Genomic DNA, 27003 nt, shown 5'->3' on the forward strand with positions numbered 1-27003 from the left:
TTATTCTAAGGCAGACAGCTAAATATGATCAACATATTTCCATCTAGCTTAACTCCATAGATTCCAGAGGTTCTGGATCCATGGACAGAGGGGTAGGGGCAAAGGGTGACCTGGAAGAACCAAGGAACTTGCATTAATGAGCAGATAAACTTATTTAGGCTGTGAGGGGCAAAGCTCACCATTTTATGGGACTCTTATCCTGGGAGACTTGGAGGGGACCAGGAAATCACAGTACTATCTCTGTTGTATTCCCATATCCCAGGGAGTTAAGTGGGAAGAGACTTTCTCTTTTCTCTCAGAATTTCAAGGATACTGTAAAATGACAAGTTCCCAGGCAGAGCTTCCACAGGTGGAAGACTGGTCACATAACCACTCCTGGCATTCCAGGGGAAATTGATTCTGTGTGGGAATTCTCTGAGATTAGGCAATATCCCTGAAGATTCAAATTGAGATGGCAAGTCTAAGAGGGACCCATTCAGCATCTTATCCCCAACCCATTCTCTTACTGTCCCCAAAGACTCATACCTAGCAAATCAGGAAGGGCCCTTAAAGACCAAGCTGGAAGTCTTATCTCCTCAATGAAAAGATAAAAATATTGGAGCCGCAAGAGATAAATGGATTACCCAAGGACACACAGTAAGGTTAGAAGAGATGAGGAAAAAAGGGAAAGATTTAGCAGTAGATGTTGCAAATCTCTGTGGGAAACCACAGATAAAGAGCCAGATGTTCATTCCTCAAATTTATTTAATCAGCTTGAGGCCAATCTGCTCTGTGTCTTCTAGCTTTCTTCCAACTTTGCTTACCCCTCAGTTGTGTGATTTTCTGATTCCCAAAGTAAGTCTCTTATAGAGAAGAACATGTTTTTTAAAACCCCCATGCCCTTATTCTATATAATAAAGAGGTAATATGCAAATTGACAGGCACACCCTCACAAGATGGCTGCCCAGGAGGCAGAGCTTTTGATGCTGACTGGCATAGAAACCTACCAATCAGAACCTAATCAGGGTGAACTGCGAAGACAGAACCTAAGGTGGGGGCTGAAAAGGGGTTTTAAGGGAAACAGCTGTTTGGTGTAAGGTGTAAGAAAGTGGTTCAATTTTTTAATGACCGGTTTAGCAGTATAGTGCATATGGCTGGCTATCAGTCCAGATATAGGGATTATGTATTTTTGTCTGCCAAGAGCATCTCCTCCTCCATTTAAGCAATCCTATCCTATATAATCTATCTATACTAAAAAAATGGGGTAATATGCTAATTAGACCTGGTCCACCGGCCATCTTCCAGACTTCCAACTTCCTTCTGGACAAAGCCATGTGGTGGGGGCCGAGGCAGAAGTAGTTAGGGGTGATCAGGCTAGCAGGGGTGGGCAGTTGGCGGTGAGATCAGGCCAGCAGGGGGTTGGGGGCAATCAGGCCGGCAGGGGAGGGAAGTTGTGAGGGAGATCACACCGATAGGAGAGGGCAGTTGGGGACAAGACCAGGCAGGCAGGCAGAGGCAATTAGGGGCAATCAGGCAGGCAGGCATAAAGGTTAGGGAAGATCAAGCAGGAAGGCAGAGGAGTTAGGGACAATCAGGCAGGCAGGCAGGCAGAGGCAGTTAGGGGCGATCAGGCAGGTAGGTAGATGAGCGGCTAGGAGCCAGCAGTCCCAGATTGCAAGAGGGGTGTCTGACTGCCAGTTTAGGCCTGATCCCTGTGGTCCCCAATTGGAGAGGGTGCAGGCTGGGCTGAGGGATGCCCCCCCCCCCGCACGAATTTTGTGCACCAGGCCACTAGTTGATTATAAAGCTCATATTTGTATTTCTGCAAATCAGAGTTCTCTGTAGGGTCTGATAAGACAGTAGCTTCAGTAAAACTCCCTTGCTTCAACTACAGCAGGAAGGCCAGGGAGGGTGGGAGGGCAGGAGGGGGGCGGGTAAGAGATCAACCAAAGGACTTGTATGCATGCATATAAGCATAAACAATGGACATAAGACACTGGGGGGTAGGGGAGGCCAGGGGATTGTCAAGGGCGGGGGGAAAAAAAGGAGACATATGTAATACTCTTTGTAATACTTTAAGCAATAAAAAAAAAAAAGTCCCTTGCTTCAACTGCCAAACAGAAAAATGGCCAGGGGCAAAGTCTCACTGAAAGACAAAGTTTTGAAAAATACTTACTGTTCTTCACAAAGTCCCAAAAGGCACAATGAACTTGATCATAATTCTAGAAAAAAGAAAAATCATAGGTAAGCACCTTTCCTTGTGATAGTTACTACACAATAGCAAGTACACACAAGTGTTTTGTTTTTTTCTTACTGTTTTTTCAAATAGTATACACACATAGACCATTTGTGAGTTGGTTTTAAGACTAACCACAGATAACTTGGGATTTACAAGAAAGAAAACAACATGTTATGCATGGTGATCTGATGTGTGTCCCTTAAAATATTTGATAACATATGAATTTTCCACACTCTCCCCATGCGAGGCCCAGGAGGAGGCTGTGGATGGACAGTGCAGGTCTGATGTATGGAAGGTGTTCCACATGGAACTTTGGAATTTGGGGCTCAAAGCTGAGATCAAGCCTTATAGGTACAAGGTTAAGCTGCCTCCTTCTTAGGCCTAATGAGCATTCCTGAGGCCTCACCAGTTTCTGCAATCTCTAGGACTGGAGACAATGAGAAACTGGTTATTGGGGCATGCTTGGAGTGCTGTGGACCCAGATGGAATTGACATCTTACCCAGCTAACATATTTCATTTGGTATCTGGGTTCTTTTTAATTCCCTTTCCCATTCGTTCTTCTTCCCTTCTAGAATTAAGAGCTGGGAAGAATATGTTGTACCATGTGGTCTTTTAGATTGGGAATGAAGGAAGCTATTAAGACTTCTCACTGGACATACATTAACATAAAAAAATGCAATAGTAGTTCATTATTATACCATGGCTAAATTTGATCATTTAGTAATATATACCTTATGTTTTTCCATATGACTATGGCTTTAAATCTTTGGTGATAATTAATACATATTGTAATGTTCTTCATGGAAATTCAAAGGATAAAGATATTTAAATATTATTTTAAGTTGTTTGCTTCACTCTTAAGTACATGGAATTAAATACCATTTAGTGTGATGGGACAACCACAAATCCACATGCTCATAGTCACTCCTCTGCCAATCTGTCACAGTGCTAGAAGTTCACCATTAGTTATCCCTTTAGGCTAAGGCATTATTTCTAGAAATCCCAATTACAATACATCTCAGCTACCTGAAATGGAATAATCTTCATTAAGTTTTAGATCACATAGGTTAACTAGCCAATTATTTTTATTGGGAAAATCATGGAGGGGTTCTGAGGCCTTTTTATTCTGAGATGAAAATGGATGTGTTACCTGGTTTCCTTCAATATGCTGCAGAGTAATAACTACTGGGTCAGCCAAGTTTTGAATGGGTATATCTGAAATGCTGGCGCTCACAACGTATGTGGTTAATGTATTAGTGACGTTTTTGATCTATAGATGAAACATAAGGAAGAGGAGTTCAGGTCCTAAATTTCTAATTTTTTGCATTCTAATAATCAATATAGAATTTTGAAATAATATACATCATTAGGTAGAGAAATATGGAAAATAAAATCACGAGTTAAGAAAAAAATTTTAGAGATTGTGTAGCTCATCTCCTGTCTTCATATAAGGTCTCATTTATACCAAATTAGAACAATTTATTAATATCCATACAACCAAATATCCACCCAACAAGCATTGTTTTTGTGCCTGCTACTCAGTACTGCACAAGCAACAAAATCAAACTATTCCCTACTTTGATAACTTTCTGGACCACGATATGACCCAACTTATCCTAGTTATAACCCTCAACCATCCTTACTTCTCAGGAGCCTCTCCTTATAAGGAACATAAATCCATCATGACTTAGTTATAAGCAACTTCCTATTCTATCCTCACTGGAAATGGAAGTAGATTAATCAACATCTTGCTTGGAACAAGTCTCTGAGGACATTCATCCCCCCAAGGAGACCAAGAACTCTGAGGCCAGAGCACAGGCATTATGTGTCTTGTTGTCTCCCACATCTAAGTATTTTATCTTGTACCCACAGTGAGTCAGTTACTTTGTTACTGGGTCACTGAAACAATATAAGCATTATTTAAAAATATATTTTATTGATTTTTTACAGAGAGGAAGGGAGAGAGATAGAGAGTTAGAAACATCAATGAGAGAGAAACATCGATCAGCTGCCTCCTGCACACTCCCTACTGGAGATGTGCCCGCAACCAAGGTACATGCCCTTGACCGGAATCGAACCAGGGACCTTTCAGTCCACAGGCTGACACTCTATCCACTGAGCCAAACTGGTTAAGGCAATATAAGCATTTTTCAGTTAAACTGAGGCTTGGGGACGCTTAAAAACTTGGACAAAATTCATACAGCTAGTGAGTGATAGGGCAGGGCTGCTTAACAAATGTTGGTTTAAAGGAAACAAACTAGAATGTAGTCCTTAAGGTGTGGAGCTTGATAATTAACAAGGCCAAAGTGCTACCTGTCAAGGCTTCAGGAAACAAAGCAGCTGAAAACTGCCTCTTCTAGAGCACAAGTGACTGTCTCTACTAAGGCACAAGTGAAGAGATGAAAGATAGGGCAGATGCAAGACAGGAGGGAGAAGAATCAAATCTTCTGAAGACTTGTCAAGAAAATTTAGAGGAGGTGAGCCCAAATGATGTCCCTTGGGGAGCCTACTGGGCCACTTTCAGAAGATGACAAATCTTCATATTTCTGAGCCCTGCAGCCACTTAGAACTCAGTACTTGTGAGTACAGCCTGGGTTCACTAGGAAGCTACTCATTTCCTGTTTTTGACCAATTCTGTTCCTCTAAAGCCAGCTTAATGGTTCAGGACTCCCTTTACAGTGTAATTGCTTTGGTGTAGCCTGATTTAAAGTTGGATATGGTGCAAAAGGCCTTCGCTAATACTCAAAAGACCAAGTGTAAGCCCAAACCCTACTGTTCCTTAAAAGTTCTTTTCCCTTTCTGGGACACTGGTGACATGAAGAAAGGTAGACCAGATGACAGCTAACAACCCTCCCAACTTAGTCTGAGACATACAGTTTTCTGCAGTAGAAAGACCAAAGGAAGAGAAACACCATGACCCAGAATTTAATTAAGCTGTTCTCTGGCTTTGTTTCCCTTACATACAAAATGGTGGCTGTGCAGGGAAAGGAACTAAATCATTTCTCATTCTTTCACCCTGAGCTCTAGGCTCAAGTTTTACCTATTTCACTTCTGAAACTTTATATAAGCTGCTCTCTCTGCCTGAAAAACTCTTCTTTTTCTCACTATCTTTCATTTTCCAGCTCCTACTCAACCTCAGGTCTCAGCTGATACCTCTCTTACACTAGGCATTCTCTGATCTCCCAAACAAGGGTAGGTGCCATCATCTATGCTCACAGTGCCCCTGTGTCATATTGTACTTGCCTAGTGCTTTGTTCCTTTCCCTGAGAACTGCCACTAGTGGAGGAGCGGTGGAGGAGATAACTGTTTTCCAAGAGTGGGGTCTTAACAATTTTTAAGGTAATATGTTGTAATCACAGTTAAGATTTTGATAAAAATATATTAGAAGAAGGAATGTGAAAGCAAGCCTGTATAAGTCAGGACTCAGGTGAAACGGTATTTACTCACTCCCCTACAACCAGTGGCATAGGTCTCACTATCAGGTTACCCCTTGTTAGAATCTTTAGGTCTCTGTTCTCTCCCATTAGACTGCAAGTTCCATAAAGGCAGGCACCATATTGCTCATCATTGTATTCCTAGCATCCAGCACCATGCAAGACACATGGTAGGAATTCAATAAGTATTTGCTGTCTGGATAACTAACTGCATGAATAAATAAATGAATTGTGTCACCTCCAGCAGGTCCTTTTCCCTATTTGGGTCTCAGTTTCCTCATTGGTAAAATGAGGAGATGAGACATTATGAGTTATAAGGGCCCTTCCAGCTCTGAATTTGATGACAAGCTAGTTCTAATCCTTCTTCATCTGGCACTATGACGTCTGTAGGCTATTTTTGGCAAAGATCTTTAATCCCTTTCAATGGAAGGTGTTAGTGAATATAAAATACTTATTAGGTTTGAAATGTATGCAGAGAAGTTTATCTTTTGTTCTATAACACAAGCACAGCCCTCTGAAGAAACAGAAAATTACCAAAATAATGGCATCTCATACGATACAGTGAAATTACAAGCCTACCAACGTGGTCAGAATGCCTATGAATCACATTCTTAATTTTTATTAGCTGCCTTGTTCTGTATCCAGCTTAATTTTTGCTATTTAAAAAGTTATAATAGCCTAGCCAGAGTGGTTCAGTTGGTTGAGGATTGTCCTGTGCATCGCAAGGTTGTCAGTTCAATTCCCAATCAGGGCACATACCTAGGTTGTAGGTTCAATTCCCAGTCGGGTCATGTATGGAAGGTGACTGGTCAATGTTTCTCTCTCACACTGATATTTCTCTCACATATCAATGTTTCTCTCTCTCTCTTTCTTTCTCGATCTTAGGTATGTCCTGAGATGAGAATTTAGAAAGTTGTAATAAATATATATGCACTGAAAACATGTTGGGTACCTAGCCCTATCCTGGGTACCATAAAAATAAAACATATCTGAGCCATGACATATGCCACAGCCTACTTGAAAAATTAGGCAGAAGTATAAAACAAGAATACAAGCAGGAGGAGAAGAGCAGAGGCTCACATACTTCAAGCAGACTTACTGAGTGGGATTTGAGCTAAGCCCACAGGAATAAATAGATTTTAGATAGATAGGGGACAGGCTAAAGAATTCCAGTAGAACAGAACATCTGACAGACATAGCTGGAAACAGTGTAGTATATTTAAGTTGGTATGTGGTATATTTAAGTTGGCCCAGAACAACCTTCCCCAAAATAATTCTGTGAATATTTGACCATTAGAAATTCATTCCTCTGAATAGCCTCTTTAGAAAATTCAAGCACACCTGGGCAAGTTAACGTACTGACCTATTATATACTTGAGCTTTGGAGTCAGATAGCCTGTGTTTGATTCCTAGCTTTGCCACTTCCTAGTTGTGTGATCTTGGGCAAAATTACTTAACCTCTTTGTCTTAGTCTGTTCAGGCTGCTATAACAAATTACCACAGACTGAGTAGCTTATAAGCAACAGAAATCTATTTCTCAGAGTTCTGGAGACTAGAAGTCTAAGAGCAGGGTGCCCATATGGTCAGGTTCTGATGAAAGCCCACTCTCTGGTTGAGAGACGGCACCTTGCTGTGTCCTCACCTGGTGAAAGAGGCGAGGGAGCTCTCTAAGGCCTCTTTTATAAGAGCCCTGATCCCCTTTATGAGTGCTTCATTCTCAGAATCTAATCATCTCCCAAAGTACCTCCTTGCTAATACCATCCCCTTGAGGGTTGGGATTTCAGCACAATAATTTTGGGAGGATACAAACATTCAGACCACAGCATTCTTTGAGTCTCAGTTTCTTGTGAGAAGTACATGAGATAATAAGTGTAAATATTAACAACTTCACACAAATTTTGATTGCTGTCTTCCCAACAGCTAAATGAGACAGAGCAGGCTGAAGGAATGGGATTTTTAGTAGGCAGAGCCCCAATATAGGAAAATAATAATAGCAATGCAAACATTTACATGGTGCTTATTATGTGCCAGCCAATATTCTAAGTAATATATATACTCTTTTAATCCTTCAACAGCCAAGTGTGGTACTGACTCTTATCATGTTTTACATAGGAGTAATCTAAGGCACACTGAGGCTGGGTAACTTGTCCAAGGTCACAAAGGAAGATTACAGCATAGCCAGCTTTAAATTCAGCTAGTCCGGTCCCAGAGTCTGTGCTCTTAACCACCACATTATATTGCCTCTCTGTTTCAATAATGGGTGAGGACTGGATCCCTCAGAGAAGGTGCTGTGGAGGCAGTGAGAAAGGATAACAAATTCCTGCAAGAAATTGTTCTGTTGGACACCACTCAGTTTCAAATAAATTGGCCTGTGAGAGTGGGCATGTTGGCTTGGAGGAGGCCAGGGAGATTTGGGAGGAAATACTGACAAGTTGAAACAGAATTTCATCAGGAGAACTTGCTGTTCTTTTCTGGCTTAGAAACATCTTGAGGACTCTGTTTGGTCACCAGATCATCCTTAAGGTCCCTTCTAAATCTGAGAAGCTGTGAAAATTAAAAAGTGTGGAATATAATTAAAATAGATGTTGATTCATGTTGTGAGCCAGAGGTTGTGCTGGGAGGCTTGTGGAATAAATCAGAAAGCATAATTCTAAAATAAACAAAACATCATGAAAATAGGAAGAGTTCATAATTACTATAAGTCACCACATGTCAGTTCATGATAGTTACCAAAGGCAAGAACTTACCTTAAAAAGTGAAGTTTGGCCAAAGAAATTAAATAAGATGCTCTGTAAGTTGCTAAGAGGAATTCTCTCCTTCAGTGATTTAGGCAAATATATGGAAGCCAAAACCCTCTCCAGAGGGACTTCACTTAGGTAAATCTGCCAAGAAAAGCCAGAAAATAAAAACTAGAGAGTCATCACCCATTAGCTTGAAGTCCTCTCCACCTCCCACTCCAGCTCAGCCTCAGCCCCAGAGTATCACGTGGAGGTCTGAAGGATGAGAACTAGCTCCACACACTATGCTATCCCTTTTACACACACACACACACACACACACACACACACACACACACACACATGCAGACATGTGCACAATCAGATGACAGGCTAAGATATGACCAGGTGCACATAGACATAGACACACACAGTACCCTTTTCTTTCTAAACCTATCTTTGAGTTTCTTTCCCTTTGATCTTCTTCCACCTGGGTATTTATAGAGGTGGAAAGGGGAATGACAAATTGGGTGATTTGATTCTGATTCTCATAAATAAAGGCCAGTCTTCTTCCATATAGTTCTAAGAGGGGGGAAAACAGGAAAAAAAATTTTAAAAAAAGTACAATAGCATTAGGTACTTGCCCCATAGTTTACTCAGCAATGCTTTTGTTAATAATTGAGGCAAGAAAGTGAGGTGTTTGGCCTTAAGAATTCTTCTAGAGGCTCACTATCAGAATAATTTGCTGATTTGACTGGTAATAATATTTGATAAGTACTAGAATATTTTTGACAGTGAAGGGGGCTTTACCAATAATTACATTAGGACCACAGTTGTAAACCTGGACTCTTCCAGACAAAACAAAGTATATAGGCACTATTATATGTATTCTCTCATTTAATCCCCCTTTCAACTCTGAAAGCATGTTGTCTATGCTATCAGGAAATGGGGGCTCAGAGAGGTTAAGTGACTTGTCTAAGGTCACATAGTTGGGATGTAATTTTACAAAGATATATGTGATTTTGTCCCACATTTCCCCCACTATCCATACTGCCAAGGAACTGTTATGTAGCTGGGTGCATCATGGAGAGATGAAAGTTTATAATTGTTCTAAGAATGATTTGTAACCCCCAAAGCCATATAGCTCTTGTCCTTGCACAAACGAACTCTGCTAGGGCAATCAGGTACTATGGAGAGGTTATACTTTAGCTTCAATATGTAAGCTAAACCGGCTGCTGCTGGGGTCCAGCCCCAGTGATCCAGGGGTTCCCAAAGGTGTGGATGAAGTCAGCGAAGAATGAAGGGCACAGAGACAGCGTTCAGATGATCAGCATAGCCAGGTTCTCTTTTATTGTACTGTTACAGCTGTATTTATACCATTTGATCCTATAAGCATGCCTCTATAGTTACATTATCATATGTTTTGGGTCCTCCTTTGACCTTCTACAGTTCCTTGTTTTATGTTTATAGTTTCTTATCTAACCTTTGATAAAAATCTTATCTCTATCTAGCTCTGTTGATTTTAATCTTGTCTAGGTTAGTCTCTATGCTCCATTATAAGGGCTAGTTTGTTGTCTCTATTCCAAGGTCATTATCCTATTGTTCTACTGTTAAGCTATAAAGAAATAACTGAAGGAAATTTTTCTATTCTATGACCTAAGTAAGGATTATGTAGCTAAAGCATGATTGTTCGTAGTAAAGGTGATTAACTATCCGCCTGGCACTTAGTTGAGTTTTACTGATTTATTCCCTTCCCTAGCCCCGTTAATCCCTAATTCCAGGGAAACATCCCCACCTGGGGAAACAACCTTTCTCATGGAGGTGGCTCTGGTTATAACACATAACGCTAAGAAGGGAAGCAAACATATTAAGAACAGTATGGCATATACGCCAGGTCCCTTGAAACATTTGCTGTGCAGATGTTTCTTCCCTGCAGCGACTGTGTCAAGCAGCAAGGATGGACTGGCTTCCAGCAGGCCGCAAGTTTGACATGCTTGATGTAAGCAGTTTTCATGCATATAAGCATAACCAATGGACACAGACACCAGGGATGTGAGGGCATGAGTGGGGTGGGGGGGGTAAGGTGGAATAAGGACATATATGTAATACCTTAATAGAGAAAATTTTAAAAAATGTGAACAGGGTTGGTTTGTTTGTTTCTCCATCAAGGTCTATAATAGGATACTCCATGTAACCAAAACACAATGGAAAATCAACAACTGCTTCTAGTATGGCTGAATAGCTCCAAATGGACTTGACCTTCCTGTATATAACAACTATAGAAAATACCCATGACTTGAAGACACTGAAAAATGACAAAAAGCAGGCAGATTCTGGAGAATAGTAGACATCTGGAAAATGGTAACATCACAAGTTGAGCTAACAGTTTTTATAACCTTTACCTGATGGCAGTCTAAAACTAATACTATGAAAGATGCTCAAAATTCTGGTAGAAAATCTGCAGTCTTTCTGACATGAAGAACCATAAAAAGGTCTAGACAACAACAGCCACTGGAAGGTCAATGACAAATCCCAAAGAACGGAGAGCTAGATGGGGGAGCGGGGCCCAAAATTCTGAGTATAAAGTCCGCCTGACTTCTGAACCACATATGTACAAAACAGACTCCAAGTTAAAGATGACTGAGATTTGAGCTGTCACCCAAGAGATAGAATCTACAGTTTGATTCCAACCAAGTTAGTGGTATAACAAAAATCAATAGTCTTTAGAGGAATATAGTAGAATACAGAGTTTCCACAACATAACACTCACAGTATGAAAGACATAATCCAATATTACTCAATATATGAAAGAAAAATGTGATACATTTTCAGTGAAAATTATATCAACAGAGATTAATTTTGAGATGACTCAGATGTTAGAAATAGCAGACAAGAATTTTAAACTATGTATAACTACTATAACTATGCTCAGGTATTTAAAATAAAATATGTTTGCAATTATCGCAAAAAGAGGAATAAACAGCATGGAAACAAGCAAAACTCACACAACAAAATGGAAATTCCAGAACTGAAAATACAGTATTGAAAATTTTTAAATTGCACAGGAAGGGTTCAGTAGTAACATGAAGATGACAGAAGTCAATGAACATGAAGATAAACCAATAGAATTATGCGATCAGAAGAATAGATAGCAAAATGATTAAAAACATGAACAGAGTCTCAGGGACCTTTGAGCCAGCATAAAAAATTATTATGTACATTTATTCAGAATCCCAAGAAAAAAGGAGAGAGAGAATAGTGAAGAAATAGCCTAATATTTGCACAAGTATTTGATTTTTTAAAAGATGCTAAAGCAAGACACTGGGAAATAAAAGTCTTCAATAAATGGTGCTGAAATTAATAGATATTGATACTGAACAAAATGAACTCCAAACCATGCACCATACCATACACGAAATATAATTCAATTAATTTGAATTATAGCCCTAAACATAAAAGCTAAAACCATAGATCTTTTAAAGAAAAGTATAGGAGAATATTTTCATGACCAGCTGGTAGGCAAATTTCTTAGACAAATCATATATTGTTATTCATAAAAGAAAAACACACATCAAAATTAAAACTTATGTTCATCAAAAGACATCACTGAGGAAATAAACAGAAAAGCCAAAGATAAAATATTTTCAAAATATATATCTGATAAATGGCTCTTATCTAGAATATGTAAAAAAAACCTTATACCTCATAATAATATAACCCAAGTTAAAAATGGGCAAAATTTTTTTATTGTTGACAGAATTATATATGTTTCCCATTTCCCCCTCTCTGCCTAGCTCCACCCAACCTCCACTTCATCCCAGGCCTTCACCACAATATTGTCTGTGTCAATGGGTTATGGGCAAAATATTTTAAGAGATACTTCACCAAAGAAGATATACAAATGGCCAATACAAACATGAAAATTCACTCCACATCATTGCCCTCTTTAGAAAATAGTATTACAAATTCAAAAATACATATTATGAACCAGAAATTCCATTTCTATGTATTTATTCAAAATATATGAAAAACATGTCCACACAAAGACATTTACATAAATGTTCAATGCAGCATTACTCACAATAGCCAAAACTGGAAACAATCCAAAATGGCCGTCAACAGAACAGACCATCCGTGGTATATCCATACAATGGAATATTATTCAGCAATAAAAGGAATAAATTTCAGAAGCAAAAAATTGAATCTCAACAACAAAAATCATTATGCTACATGAAAGAAACCTTATACATGACAGTACATATTAATTGTAATAAATATGCACAGTGCCAGGTGGGTACTTGAAATATGGGAGGGAAGTTTGTAGAGTATATGATTGTCTAACCACCATGCCAAACACATGAAACTAACACAAAATCATATTGAATATGAATTGTAATTGAAAAATAAATTTTTTAAAAGAGTGGAAAAATCCTCCCAAAACAGTACATAGTATATGATTCCATTTATATAAAGTTCTAGAACCGGCAAATCTATAGTGGAAAAATATCAGGATAGTGGTTACTAATGGAGGTAGTAGTTTCAGGGGTTAACTGGGCAGAGGCATGAAGGGACTTTTAGGAGTGATGGTAATGTTTTATATCATGACTAGTGGCCCAGTGCATGAAATTCACGCACATTGAAAGGGAATTAGAGGAAATATTTTAATATTGCTATTTGCCCTTTCTCTATAACAAAAGTGTGAGAGATAAAAGGAAATGAGTACAATGTATATGAAAATAATACATAATTTTATTAATAAATAAACTAATAAAATGATATAACAACAAACTCATGATATAAAAACAACACTGATGCAAATAATGGCTGATAAAATGATTAAACTTATCCTAATATCTTCCTGTACACCACATTAAGAGTGGAAACACTTTCAGAGTGCTTGACTAATTTCCCTTGTGATGAAGTACTTAGAACTTTAACTGTACCATCACATGCTCTTCAAACTCGAGAGAAAGCAACATATAACTGACCATGTGCAAAAACGGGTTCAGGTAGGAACATGCCTACTCTGTCTAGAGTTTGTCCTTGTGATTTATTAGTAGTCATCACAAATGCTGGCATCACTGGAAACTGTCATCGAATCAATTTAAATGGGAGGCCAGTGTCAGATGGGGACAAATTAATTCTTGGAATCAGAACAGCCTCTCCCTCTGCAGATCCGGTTAATACTTCAGCTTCAATTATGTTAGGTCGTAATCTTTTAATAATAAATCTGGTACCATTACAAAGACCCCATTTACTATTGAGATTTCTCAATAGCATGATGATTGCACCCATTTTCAATTTTAATTTATAACATGGCATTCCTGAAGGAGTAATACTATTAAGAAATTTGATGGGAAAATTTTCCTTTTCAGAATCATCTGTTGAGTCAACGGACTCATCACTCAAATATGTGTGAAAATCTCCATCAAGTATATCCAAAATTTCTTCATTTAATTTTTGAACATGCTCATTTTTTGGACAACGAATTGCACATTTAGATATATTTTTAATATTATCTATAGATATAGTATTTCCAAAGGTGGCTTCAATAATAGATCATTTACAAATCATTTCATGGGGGATTTCAATAATATCCGTTCCTAAATGAAAAGTGCTATCAAGTTTGCCTTCTCCAAGTTTTACTAACCATTCATTATAAGCAGAATCCTCTGATCTAATATTTGTTTTAAGAGATAACTTTATGAAACATTCCCAAACATCACAGTACTTTAAACTTGTTTGTACTATGTCCGATCGCATAGCATGTGGTGCAATACTGAGACATTGTCGAAAATCCCCTCCGAGAAGGAGAACTTTCCCACCAAATGCAACATTCAAATTCATAATTCCTCTTAGTAATCTGTCTATGGCGTTTATAGCGTGACTGGATGCCATGGTGCATTCATCAATAATAAGAAGTTGGGCCTTTTTAATGATTTTAGCAACTTCGCTCTTTAGATCAAGTCTAGAAATGGAAGTTTCATTTAATGGAATTGGTAATTTATATTGGGAATGAAAGATTCTTCCACCAAGAAGTAAATTTTCAGCAATTCCTGTAGATGTTGTGGGTAAAACAGTACCACCACGACCTCTAATATAATGTGTTAAAACATTATACAGATATGTTTTTCCACTACCACCTGGACCATCCAAGAAAAAGCACTTGGGTGTACAGTTTGATCTTCGATGGCTGAAGTTGTAGCCTGAAAGGCTGCCAACTGTTCATCATTCAGAGAATTTATCAAAACCTCTGCCCATTGTTGCTCATACAATTGATCACATGTATTTGCATTCATTAATAAAGGATAGTCCGGAAGTTTAAAATGTGAACATTTCATTCCATGCAATGTGAATACCTCCTGAATTTCATTAAGGTCATGCATTTCACAGTTTACACAGGCACCTTCTCTTTGGTGTATTTTCCAACAGAAATCTTCAATAAAATGAGATTTATTCTCATCCCATAATTTGTCTGCAGCAGAAGGACATCCAAACACACAGATATATGCAAAAAGTTGCCGTAGTTGTTTGGGCATATTAAGGATGATTGCATCATCAATCGTGTCTTTCCAGATAGTGTCATCAAGTAATAATCTTCAGTGTTTAGCAGCTTCATGAAATGTATCATAAGTTACACCTCCTACAGTTTGCAGATTCTCAAAACTTATCGCACCTTTTACATGCAGAAGCAAAAGTCTAAGATAATATCGTTCTGGTTCTCTAAAGCTCACAGTGAACAGTCTACCTAATACTTTATTCTCACCCTTTTGGCGTTTTGTCCACAAAGAATTACTAAATACACTAGAGGCTCGGTGCACAAAAATTTGTGCATGGGAGGGGGGGGGTTCCTTAGCCCGGCCTGCGTCCAGGACCCCTTGGGGGATGTTCACCTGTCGACTTAGGCCCACTCCTCGGGGAATCAGGCCTAAGCTTGCAGTCAGAGATCCTTCTGGCAGCCAGGGAGCCCTCGAGGGATGTCCCACTAAAGGCTTAGGCCCCCAAGGGATCGGGTCTAAACCGTTAGTTGGACATTCTTAGTGCTGCCACGGAGGTGGGAGAGGCTCCTGCCACCACCACTGAGCTGGCCAGCCATGAGCCACCTTCTGGCTGAGTGGCACTCCCCATATGGGAGTGCACTGACCACCAGGGGGCAGCTCCTGCATTGAGTGTCTGCCCCCTGGTGGCCATAATAGCAACCAGTCATTCTGTTGTTCAGTCAATGTGCATATTAGCCTTTTATTATTATTATTATATAGGATGTCCCTATTTCCCCCCTTTTGGCCCCTCTACCCAGCTCTTGCCCCCCACTTCTTTCTGGCCATCACCATACTGTTGTCTGTGTCCATGGGTTGTGCATATATTTTTTTTGGCTAATCCCTTCTTTAAATTCACTTCTTTAAATTTTTATTTTCAGATAAGTGCTTATAACTGCACTATTATATATTTTCTATTATATCATTTAGAATTAAGATATTTTTTAATTGAACCCTTGTAAATTTTAGCACAATTTAATAAATTATGCTAGAAGCAATTAGGAGATTTTTCATGTAATGCAGATACATTTCAATTAATATTTTATTAATTTTTAATTTTTTAATATTTTAATTTGAAATAATCTCATACATGTAAAAAAACTATAAAATACTACAGCACATTATATGTACCCTTCACCCAATTTCTTAGGTGTTAATAATTTAAACATAACCATTACACAACTAACAAAATTTGGAATATATTTTTCTTATAACCTCTTTAATGTTACTTAAACCATTTACTTTGTTTTTGTTAATCTTCACCCAAGGATATTTTTCCATTGAATTTTAGAGAGAGTGAAGGGAAAGGGAGAGAGACATTGATTGGTTGCCTCCTGCACATGCTCTGATAGGGACTGGGGATCAAGCCAGCAACTGAGGTACATGCCCTTGACTGGAATCGAACCTGGGACCCTTCAGTCCACGGGCTAATGCTCTATCCACTGAGCAAAACAGGCTGCAGCTTAATTCATTTACTTTTAATCTATATGTGTCTTTATATTTAAAGTGGGTTTTGTTTTTGATTCACCCTCATAATCTCTTGGCTTCTGGGGCTTCTGGGTCTGGCCTGCCTTGCCGCCCGGGACCTGCCAATTGGGTCCCGGGTGGCTAGGCGGGGGCGGGCCTGCCCTGGATGGTGGCGCGCTTTGTTGGCGGTTAATTTGCATATCATGCTGATTAGCCAATGGGGGCATAGCAAAGGTACAGTCAATTACCATGTTTGTCTATTATTAGATAGGATAATGATGTGGAATCTCCCAATAATAATAATTACTTGCATCAGAGTCTTCTCTATTCAATAAGAACTAAGCCATCAAAGTCGAGTTATGCCTTTTAGCCCTATCTAAAACTTCAGCAAAATCATCTGCATGAAAATATAAATTCTGATCATTTGGCAAATGAATAGCTAATCTTGTGATTGCATGAGATTGGTCATGCATTCACATTCCAAAAAGTCTCCAAACAGCCTCAGTGCTCACATATCTGGAGTCTATGAAGTCCTGTACTTCGTCATGATTGATAATATATTTTTCAGAAATTTAAATATTTGCACAGCTGTGCCCTTTATAGATGTATTTAAATAGATATTTGACACTTTTAATTGATGCACAGACTTCAACATTTATATGACAGTTATATTTGAGGCACAAATACGGGTTATTAGGGACAATCCAAGTATTATCGACAATTTTATTTCCAATAGAAATGGTGCTACCAGATCTTCGTTTGGATTTGGGATATCCATCAATATTTCCAATGGTCGCATTTTGAAATTCTTTTGGATATCCCTTTGAACATTTTCCATTTCCCATATATGGACTATTTGGATTTTGCATTCCACATGGTCCATGTACCATATTTGATTTTACAATTTGAAAAAGTCGAGGACACTGGTCCTCATCTGGAATTTCTGCCTTAACTATACGGTCAATGTCATCTTCTGAACATAATTTGGACTCACTGTCTAATATCAATGATATGTGAGCGTGAGGCAGTCCGCATTTCTGAAATTCAATGACATGAATCTTAACTATTACTTTGCCAAATAAATGGAATTTACATATATCATTTAAAAGAGCGTTCAGCTTAATATTAAGAACTCTGGCTACCAAGTCAGGTCTGTTTTCAACTTTTTGCCAGCATTGTAAATTGTTTGTAATATCTGCCCATTTGGGGTTGCATGTCATGGTTATAAATAAATCGGGCTTGCCATACTTCGTTACAATTGCCATAGCATCCTGATATCGCTGCTGCATATTTCTGGGACTACCCTCAAAAGATGATGGAAGTATCATTTTACCAATCGGCACATTGTCATTTTCAGATCTAGATTTGAGATAATCCATCAAACCACTATATTTTTCAACTCTCAACTTAGATTGGTTTGCTTTGATGAAATTTATCCAACTGGCCTCCATTTTTTAATATGAATCCACAATAAACTGTTGAATTAATTTTCCTGCATTTAAAATAGGATTGAACGTGTCTCTCACAGAGAGATGAAATCCATAATACTGCATTTGTGTGACTTGTGTCCTTACATTTTGTCTAGTATTATTGTCGACTACACTGTTGTCTCTGAGTCTTAATGCAATATCTGTTCCCCAGCCTTGTTCACCATGTGGAAAAAGAATAGGATATGTCATTGCATCCAATGTAGGAAACAGGATATTGATTTGTTTCATTTTAGTGGCATTTGGATTATTGGGATCTGGTTTACAATGAATGAACAAGTCCCTTTCAAAAGGAGGTTCTCCATCTTCGTTTCTGAATATGACAGCAACTTCGGTTACACGGGGAGAATTATATCTACCTGGGTCACTGTTACAATCATATTTAATCGCCTTTGTTACCTCTGTGGGAGCAATACCTTTTGCTGCTGCTTCAGATTGGGCTTCCTTTTCTACCTCATGTAGCATCTTGTACAATTTTGTTAATTCATTTATTTCATGCATGAGGTTGTTGATGTTGATCATGAGTCTTTCTGAGCAACCTTGGTTTTCTGGCATTGCTAATCTTTTACTTGTAGCTTCAGCTGTATCCAAAATATAGAGTTGAGCAAACTTCCAAGAAACACCATCCGAAGGGTGTAAAGTTCCAGTATGGTGATAAACTTGTCCACGTATTCTAAACAGTATGGCACATACCCTGATGGCAATGCAATATTAGCACCCATGGAAGCAAAACCAAAAGAACTATTTATGGATCGAATATTTTCCATGAGATTTTTACTGTCAGAATCTTTGTTTGTCATTAATCTTTTTAAATATGCCGGGTAATCTGGAAAATATATATCATTTGGACAGACTTTCCCTTTGCTACAACATCAGGTAAATTTCCCATCGGATGGTTTTTCATCAGAAATTTTTGGATAGGCAAAATTCACATCGAACAGTCATTCCACCACAACTATGTTCAAGGATTCCATCCTATGTACTCCATTTTCGCTGAGAAGGCAGTTCCTACTGGTATTGGTAGTACTTGTTGATGACTGTTCTCTAGACATATTCTGTCATCGCCACCACCTTCTTTCAACTTCAAAGGCACATTGGTCTTTAGACATTTTCTGTCGATGACGCAGCTGTTTTTCAGCTTCAGAGCGACGTTTTTCCAGTAGCTGCTCTTCAGATACATTCTGTTGCAGATGCCATCTCCTTTCAAGATCAGACGCACGTTCTCTGCAGACATTTTCTGTCCATAATGCCGGCATCTTTCGGCTGCAGAGCTACATTGTATCAACAGTTTCTCTTTGGACATAGTCCCACCTCTCTACTGTCACGGTTTGAGATTCAGGTGACTGAGAGTCCTGGCTGTCAGGCTACTGAGAGCTGTGTGACCAACGGCTGATTCTCGATGATTCTGTGGGGGTGGGACTTCCTTCTCCTTGCTGTCAGTTTCCACAGCTGCCATGAGGAAGCTGGAGTGACAGAGGAGCCATGCCCTCCAAGCCACCAGCTTTCTCGCTCTGCTGGACCTCATAGCAGCATCTGGAGCTACCTGGTCTGCCTCCCCCATCCCCAATCTGGGGCCTGGACCCTGCCTGCAGCCTCTGGTGCTGCCAGCCCTGCCTCACTGGGTCACGGATCCGAGGCCCAGATCCCGGGGGCAGCGTCTCGCGCTGCCCGCCCCACCTGCAGTATGCAAATTTAATGGCCATCTTTGTTGGGTTAATTTGCATACTCTTCTGATTGGCTGATGGGTGTAGCAAAGGTACAGTCAATTAGCATCTTTGTCTTTTATTAGTGTAGCTAGGGATTTAAGATACACAGATGCACACATCTGTATACTTAGAATTTGTGTAATTCCCTCTATGTAAATGTTATAATTTTTTAAGTTTAAAAAATACTGGTCTCTCAAATTGTTTTGAACAGGTTTTGGTAGCCTATGGCCTGACAAAGGCTGAAGTAATGCAGTGGTATAAATGGCCCAGACTTTAAAGCTATCCAGGCATAAGTCTGAATCTCAGCTCAGCCATTAGGCTGTGAATCCTTAGACAAGTTACTTAACTTTTCTGTTTATCTGCAAAAAGGAAACAGTAACACAATGCTCAACATGTAATAAGTGCTCCATAAATAGTACCAAATGATAAACTGACAGTTGAGATGATTACAGGTCACGGGACCAAAGGTGGTATCATTGCACATCTCATAGATGCCATTTCAACCAAGGTGTGTTAGCCTACTGAGGGTTATGTATAAATCACCCCAGGGATAGTTGTGTTTTCATAAGGTCCCCTGAAGATTAAAACGTTACAAAAAGTAACCCCTCTCCCTCCCATGGTGTGAATGAATGAAGAGTTGGAAAAAATGCTTGGCAGATTGGCTCTCAGTTCCCTGAGCTGCACTCACCTCAGGATCTGTACCTTCTTCATAGGAGCGAATGCTGAAGATCATGCCTTCAAATGTGTGGTCCACCCGCAGGACAGCCAAAGCCAGGCTGGCCACTGTCAGATTTGCTGTCCTCCCCAAAAACTCCATCTTGTGACCGGCATGGTTGATTATCCTCAGAATTCTGCAAGAAACACCAGGTAGAGAAGAGCATTCCTACCTTTGAAATGTAAAAACCCATCCTCCTTATAAGATTTCTTAAGTGTGAGATTTTTCTTTGAGTTTTAATCACTATCTTCATTTTGTTAAGGAATTATTAGATAGGAGCCTTGGCTTTGCACTCTGACAGAAGGTCTAAATCTTAGCTCCTCTGATTTCTAACTATGTGGGCAAATAAAATAACATCACTGAGTTTCCATTTCCTCACCTGTGAAGTCAGAGTAATACTAACACCGCTTCAAAAGATTATCTTAAAGATTAAATAAAACTATTGTATGTAAAGCCAGATCATACATGGCCTCATGGGACAAGACATTTGGACTTTTTTCTACATGTAACAGAAAGCCACTGCGTAGTTTTAAAAGCAAGATAATGACATGATATGATATATACACTAAAAGATCATTCTGGCTGGTATGTAGAAAATAGACAGAGAGAGGCAAGAAAAGAACAGAGAGACCAGTTTGCAGGTTACTGTAGAAAGTCAGATGAGAGAAATGGAGCTAGGAATAGGAAAGTGATGGTAAAGACAGAGAGAAGTAGATGGATTCCAGGAATATTTAAGGGATTTAAAAATTATGTACAGCCCTGGCTGGTGTGGCTCAAATTGGTTGGACATCCTCTGGTGCAGCAAAAAGTTGCTGGGCCCATTCACAGTCAGGGCACATGCCCGGGTTGCAGGCTTGATCCCTGGTAGGGGGCTTGCAGGAGGCAGCGGATCAATATTTCTTCATCACATCTATGTTTCTCTGCCTCTCTTTCTCCCTTCCTCTCTCTCTCTCTCTAAAAAATCAATACAAATTTTTTTAATTTAAAAAATTATGACCCTACCCAGTTTGGCTCAGTGGATAGAGCTTTGGCCTATGGACTAAAGGTTTGATTCCAGTCAAGGGCACATACCTCGGTTGCAGGCTCAATCCCCGGCCCTTATCAGGGTATGTGCGGGAGGCAATCAATCAATGTGTCTCTCTCACCTCAATATTTCCTCTCTGTCTCGCCCCTCCTTTCCACTCACTCTAAAAATCAATGGAAAAATATTCTTGGATGAGGATTAAAAACAACAAATTATGTGCAGTGCCTCATACAAGACTTGGTTACTTGTTGGCTGCAAGGTAGAGGGAGGTATGTAGCTTTATTCTTAATATTTTTGCTTGAACACTGGGTGGAAGCATTTTATAGAAATGGGGAACATTTGGGAAGCACCAGCAGTGGGGAAATAGATCCGAGGTTTGGTTTGGGTAATTATTTATTTGGAAAATCATTCTCATTAAGGTTCCGTTAAATTTTGAATGCATTCTTTCACAGCTTAGTTTTCAGTGCATAGCTATGTGACCTTTAAAATTGGTGATTACTATATGTGAAGGAATTAATAACAAATAGTATGAAAGAATTTATTTTACCAAAGTATTAGTACTTACTCATTACTTACTTCATGTAGATCAGATACTGAATTGTTTTGCTTTCCCAAAACAGCATCGATTATTTGTAATATAATCTTGGTTAGTTTCATACTTATCTCATCACATTGTGAAATATCAGATAATTTAGAAACAATAATCGTTGTTTCTTCCTCATCCAGAGAAGGGGATTCATTTATCAAATTTAAAATGTGCTTAGCAACATCATCTGCATTCTCTGGAGAAACAAAATAGAAATGGAAAACCTGCTTTAGTTAGTTTGGGGCCATGCTGCTTCATGCTCTTTGAAAGGTAAAGGTAGTGAAATGCAAATACACATAACATAACAAAGTTTACAGAAGGAAAACAATAGACCTCAATTTCTACAATAGATGGAATCTCAGAAAGTAGCACATAAGCCAAGCTCTTATTCATTAAATCCTATTTTAAATATACCAGAGAAACCTTTTTGTCACTGAAGAATCATACTGCAATCAGATTTTAATTAATTTAACACTTTTAAAATATTTTTATTGATTTTTATAAAGGAAGGTAGATGGAGAGAGAAACATTGATGTGAGAATGAGACAACCATCTGCTGCCCCCTGCATACCCCCTACCGGGGATCAAACCCACAACCCCAGCATGTGCCCTGACCTGAATTGAACTGGCAACATTTCCCTGCATGGGATGATGCCCAATTAGCTGAGCCACATTGGCCAGGGCAAGTTAAGACTTTTGAATATTGGATTGAGTTAAGTAGATCCCACTTTTACTCAACTATCAACAAACACTCAGTCTATGCTTTCATAATCAAGGGTGGTAGTGACTGTTTTTCTGTCAAGAACCAGCAGCCCACAGAAAAAAACCCAAACATGAACCACATAACAATAAAAAGTAACTTAATTTAGATTTTTCTCTAGAGAGTAAGAATAATGGATATTAACTCATTCACTTTTCTTCATTTTTTGTTATGGAAATTTTCAAATATGCACAAAAGTAGAAAGAAGAGTCTAATGAATCCCCACGTACTTCATGAATCACCTTACTTCAACAAGTGTCAATGAAGAGCTAATCTGATTTAATCTATACTCCCACCCACCTTCCACAAGCCCAAATTATTTTAAAGAAAATTCCAGGCAGCATATAATTTTATCCATAAACACTTCAGTATGCATCTCTAAAACAAAGGACCTTTGCTTATCATAACCACAATACAAATAATACTCAAAATCATCAAATATCCACTCAGTATTCAAATGTCCTTAATTGTCTCATAAATGCCTTTTTAAAATAGCTTTTGTTGGAGGAAGAAAAATGGTGGCCGAACAGGCAGACATGTCCTGCACCTTGTCCCGGAGCAGTAGCAGGAGCAACTAAATCAGTGATGGCGAACCTATGACACGCGAACTCATTTTTTTGGTTGATTTTTCTTTGTTAAATGGCATTTAAATATATAACAAATATCAAAAATATAAGTCTTTGTTTTACTATGGTTGCAAATATCAAAAAATTTCTGTATGTGATACGGCACCAGAGTTAAGTTAGGGTTTTTCAAGATGCTGACATGCCGAGCTCAAAAGGTTTGCATCACTGAACTAAATCAAATAACATCCACCCAAAATTGGTGAATTAAACACAGCTGGTGAGATAATTCACAGCCAGGAAGGACAGAGGATGCCTGGAGAATGGTAGGATCAGGGATCTGGGCTGGAGAGAGATGCATGACCACCGGGCCATGAGGGTCAGGAGAAAGCTGCACTGCACCAAGTCTGAGTCCATTGGGAACAGGAATAACATCCAACTGTGGAAAGAAAGTCCACAGGGCTGCTGGTGGCAGGGGTTTCTAGATCTAAGTCCACAGCCATGAGAAGCTGCTCCCAGAAAGGCAGCCTGAAGAGCTGCCTGAGCCATGCAGTGCCAGGGGGAGAGAAACTCACAGTCACGTGGTTGGTTTGCCTTTGTCTTGTCTTTGCTTTTACTCACTAAACCCAGTTCATAGGACCTTTCAATTACAAACACTCACCTGAGGCTGTAGTGCAGATAGAGGTGCAGATTTGTAGAGTCTGAGGAGAGGCAGTGAAGGAGAGCATAACAGGGAGAGGTGACCAGGAACCCAGCACTGAGTCTTTCCTGACCCTCCAAACCTAAGCAGCCATTTTTCTCCTGAAGAGCCAGCCCCTCCCAGCAGCCTCAAGACAACTAATACAGCCACATCCAGCCTACACCATAAGCTTTTCAAAGGAAGCAAAGACTCTGAATAGCTACAAAGAGCCCTCAAGGACTGGGTTGAAGAGTGACCATTCAGTCCCAGAAAGCAATATAGCACTACCCCCAACTAAAGCCCTGCCAGAAGCAGACACTTGAGTGATTAAGATTGACAGACAGATTAAGGCAGACAGGTAAAGCAGGCAGATTGGTCCCGCCTGTTTGCAACCAAGGCTGTGGAAATAGACACAAACAGAGGAGCGGTGTATCTCTTGGAACTTCAACATGATGCTGAATACCTAACAGGAAATGAGAAGGGACAGACAGAACAGAAGAGTGTGTTCTTAAACCAGCCCCCGTGGGGCATTAAAACTCAGCTGATGTGAACGACACTTCACTTTTTTATTTTTTATCTCTTATTTTAAAACATTTTCTTCATTTTTGTTTGTTTTTTAAATCTTTCTTGTATTATTTTTCTTCATTCTATTTTTATTATTTTATTTTACCTTATTTTTTTCCACCTTTTCCTTCCTCACTTCTCCCTTTTTAATCCTGTTTTTTCTTCTCCTGTCCCTGCTTTAGTTTTTCTCTTTCCTTTCCTTTTACCCCTTGTTAAAAATTGATCTCCTCAATCTGCTTTATTGACATGTTATTATTATTGTAGTCTCTGTTGGCTTACTCATATATCTAATTTCCCCTCCCCTGCTCCAAGTCCATGCACCCTTCTCTTTTCTCTTTCTTTGCTAGGCATTTTTTTATGCTGTTGTTTTTCTTCTCCTCTCTTGCTCTCTTCTTCTCCTAGTTGTTTAATTAGTTTCATTCTAAACTCAAGCCTATCTGCTCTCCCCTCTATTCTCCTTTTCCAAAAATAAATGAACAAATGAATAGATAAATTTTAAAAATTATTTTCTATTTATTTATTTTTCTTCTTATCCACTCATTTTCTTTCTACCTCCTCTATACTGAACCATGGTCCTTCCCCTACTCATTCAATTCTTTAACCTTACTTTCTATATATAAGCTCTGCCAATACAGATTCTGTTCCCACCTTTTTTCTGAGTGTTTACTGTTTGAATTTTTTGGTTTATTTGTTTGTTTTTGTGGTGTTTTCTCCCCATATATTTTTTATTCATTTTCTTTTCTCTCTTACTTTTTTTCCTTTTCTCAATATCATTTTTGCTTTCTTTTATCTCTCCTAATTGTCTTTTCTCTGGTAGTCACTTTTATTGGGGATATCAGTGTCATGAGTACACTCGTGATTTCTTCCCTTTGTGTTGTGTCTTGTCGAGTTGTATTTTGTACTGTTCAGTCAACATGGTAGAGAACCAGCCACATAACCAGATACCCTAAGAGGAGACTCCATCCACGAACAGGACAATATCACTCAAGACCCAACTATACAAAGAGAACTCAAATATCCCAAATAGAGGGCATTCCTAGAAAACCCAGCCCAGAAGACCTGAGAGATTATAATTTTGGGTTCCACAAAACTTCTACTATATAATAAAAACTCAAAAAATCTGGGTGGCATAGCAGTTTGATCTAATAATAACAATAACAAAGGAACAGCAAAAATGGGGAGACAAAGAAAGAATACCCATATGAAAGAAAAGGAGAAATCACCAGAAAAGGAAATAAACAAAATTGCTGGGGTCCAACCCCAGCAGGTCCAGGGGTTCCCAAAGGTGTGGACAGAGTCGGCGAAGAAGGAATGACATGGAGGCAGCGTTCAGTTGATCAGCATAGCCAGGTTCTCCAGCCAGGATCTCCAGCCAAGTTCTGGTCTGGATCTCCAGCGAAGTTCTGGTTAGGATCTCCAGCCAGGTTCTGTGTCCATGTTCTCTTGCTAGGTTCTCCTGGCACCAGGACCTCTAGCCACAATCTCCAGCCAAGTTCTGTGTCCATGTTCTCTTGCTAGGTTATCCAGGTTCTCCAGCCAGGTTCAGTCACCAGGTGCTAGTCAGGTTCTCTTGCCAATTTCTGTAGTCAGGTTCAGTCCAGGATCTTTTGCCATGTTCTCTCGCTAGGTTCTGTCTCTAGGTTCTGAGGCCAGTTTCTGTCCAGGATCTTTTGCCATGTTCTCTCCAGCGAAGTTCTTCTGTCTCTAGAGAACGTTCTGTGTAGGTTCTGTGCCTAGGTTCTGTCTCCTAAGTTCTGTGTCTTTCTGTCTTGTTACAACTGTATTTATACCAGTTGATTCAATCCTATCAATCTCTATTACAAAGGTTAGGGCATTTCTTATCTCCATTCCAGGGAGAAAAGATTATGTAGTTTAAGCATGATTGTTCGTAGTTAAAGTGATTAATTACCCGCCTGGCACTTAGTTGAGGGGTTTTATTCCCTCCCTAACTTCAGGGGAAAATCCCTACCTGGGGAAACAACCTTTCTCAGAGAGGAGACCTTGGTTAAAACACATAGTGCCAAGAAGGTGAGCAAACACTTTAAGAACAGTATGCCATATATGCCAGGTCCTTTGAAACAGCAAGGATGGACCGGCTCCCGGCACAAAATGGTGTCAAGCAATTTGTCAGAGAAAGAATTCAGAGCAATGGTTATAAGAATTCTGAAAAGGATGAAATAGAAATTAACAACATGTAAGAATCAAGAGGAAATGAAGAAAAATTAAGAGGAAATGGGGAATGACATAGGTGCAATAAAGAACACAATGGAAAGATTCAACAGGAGACTATAAGAAGCTGAGGAACAAATTAGCAAGTTAGAAAACAAGGTAGAAAAAAACACCCAAACAAAGCAGGAACTGGAAAGAAAAATTAAAAAGCAGGAGGAGAGCCTAAGGGAGATTTGGGACAACATGAAAGGAAACAACATCCGCATAATAAGGGTGCCAGAAGGAGAGAAAGCTGAGCAAGGAATAGAAAACCTGTTTGAAGAAATAATGACAGAAAACTTCCCTGATGTTGGGCAGGAAAAAAAACCCCACACAAT

General features: G+C 39.3%; 1 protein-coding gene across 1 annotated transcript in view; it reads right to left on the reverse strand.

Annotated features, from left to right (window-relative positions):
• Positions 1 to 27003, reverse strand: part of ADGRG4 (adhesion G protein-coupled receptor G4) — a 109638-nt gene that overhangs the window by 22849 nt on the left and 59786 nt on the right. Inside the window, 5 exon segments of the mRNA XM_059678533.1 lie at positions 2156 to 2201; positions 3370 to 3489; positions 8401 to 8535; positions 20255 to 20417; positions 21871 to 22087. Of these exon segments, the coding sequence (XP_059534516.1) occupies positions 2156 to 2201; positions 3370 to 3489; positions 8401 to 8535; positions 20255 to 20417; positions 21871 to 22087 (681 nt within the window).

The sequence above is a fragment of the Myotis daubentonii genome, chromosome X, assembly GCF_963259705.1.
Source record: "Myotis daubentonii chromosome X, mMyoDau2.1, whole genome shotgun sequence".
In the NCBI taxonomy this organism is placed as follows: Eukaryota; Metazoa; Chordata; class Mammalia; order Chiroptera; family Vespertilionidae; genus Myotis; species Myotis daubentonii.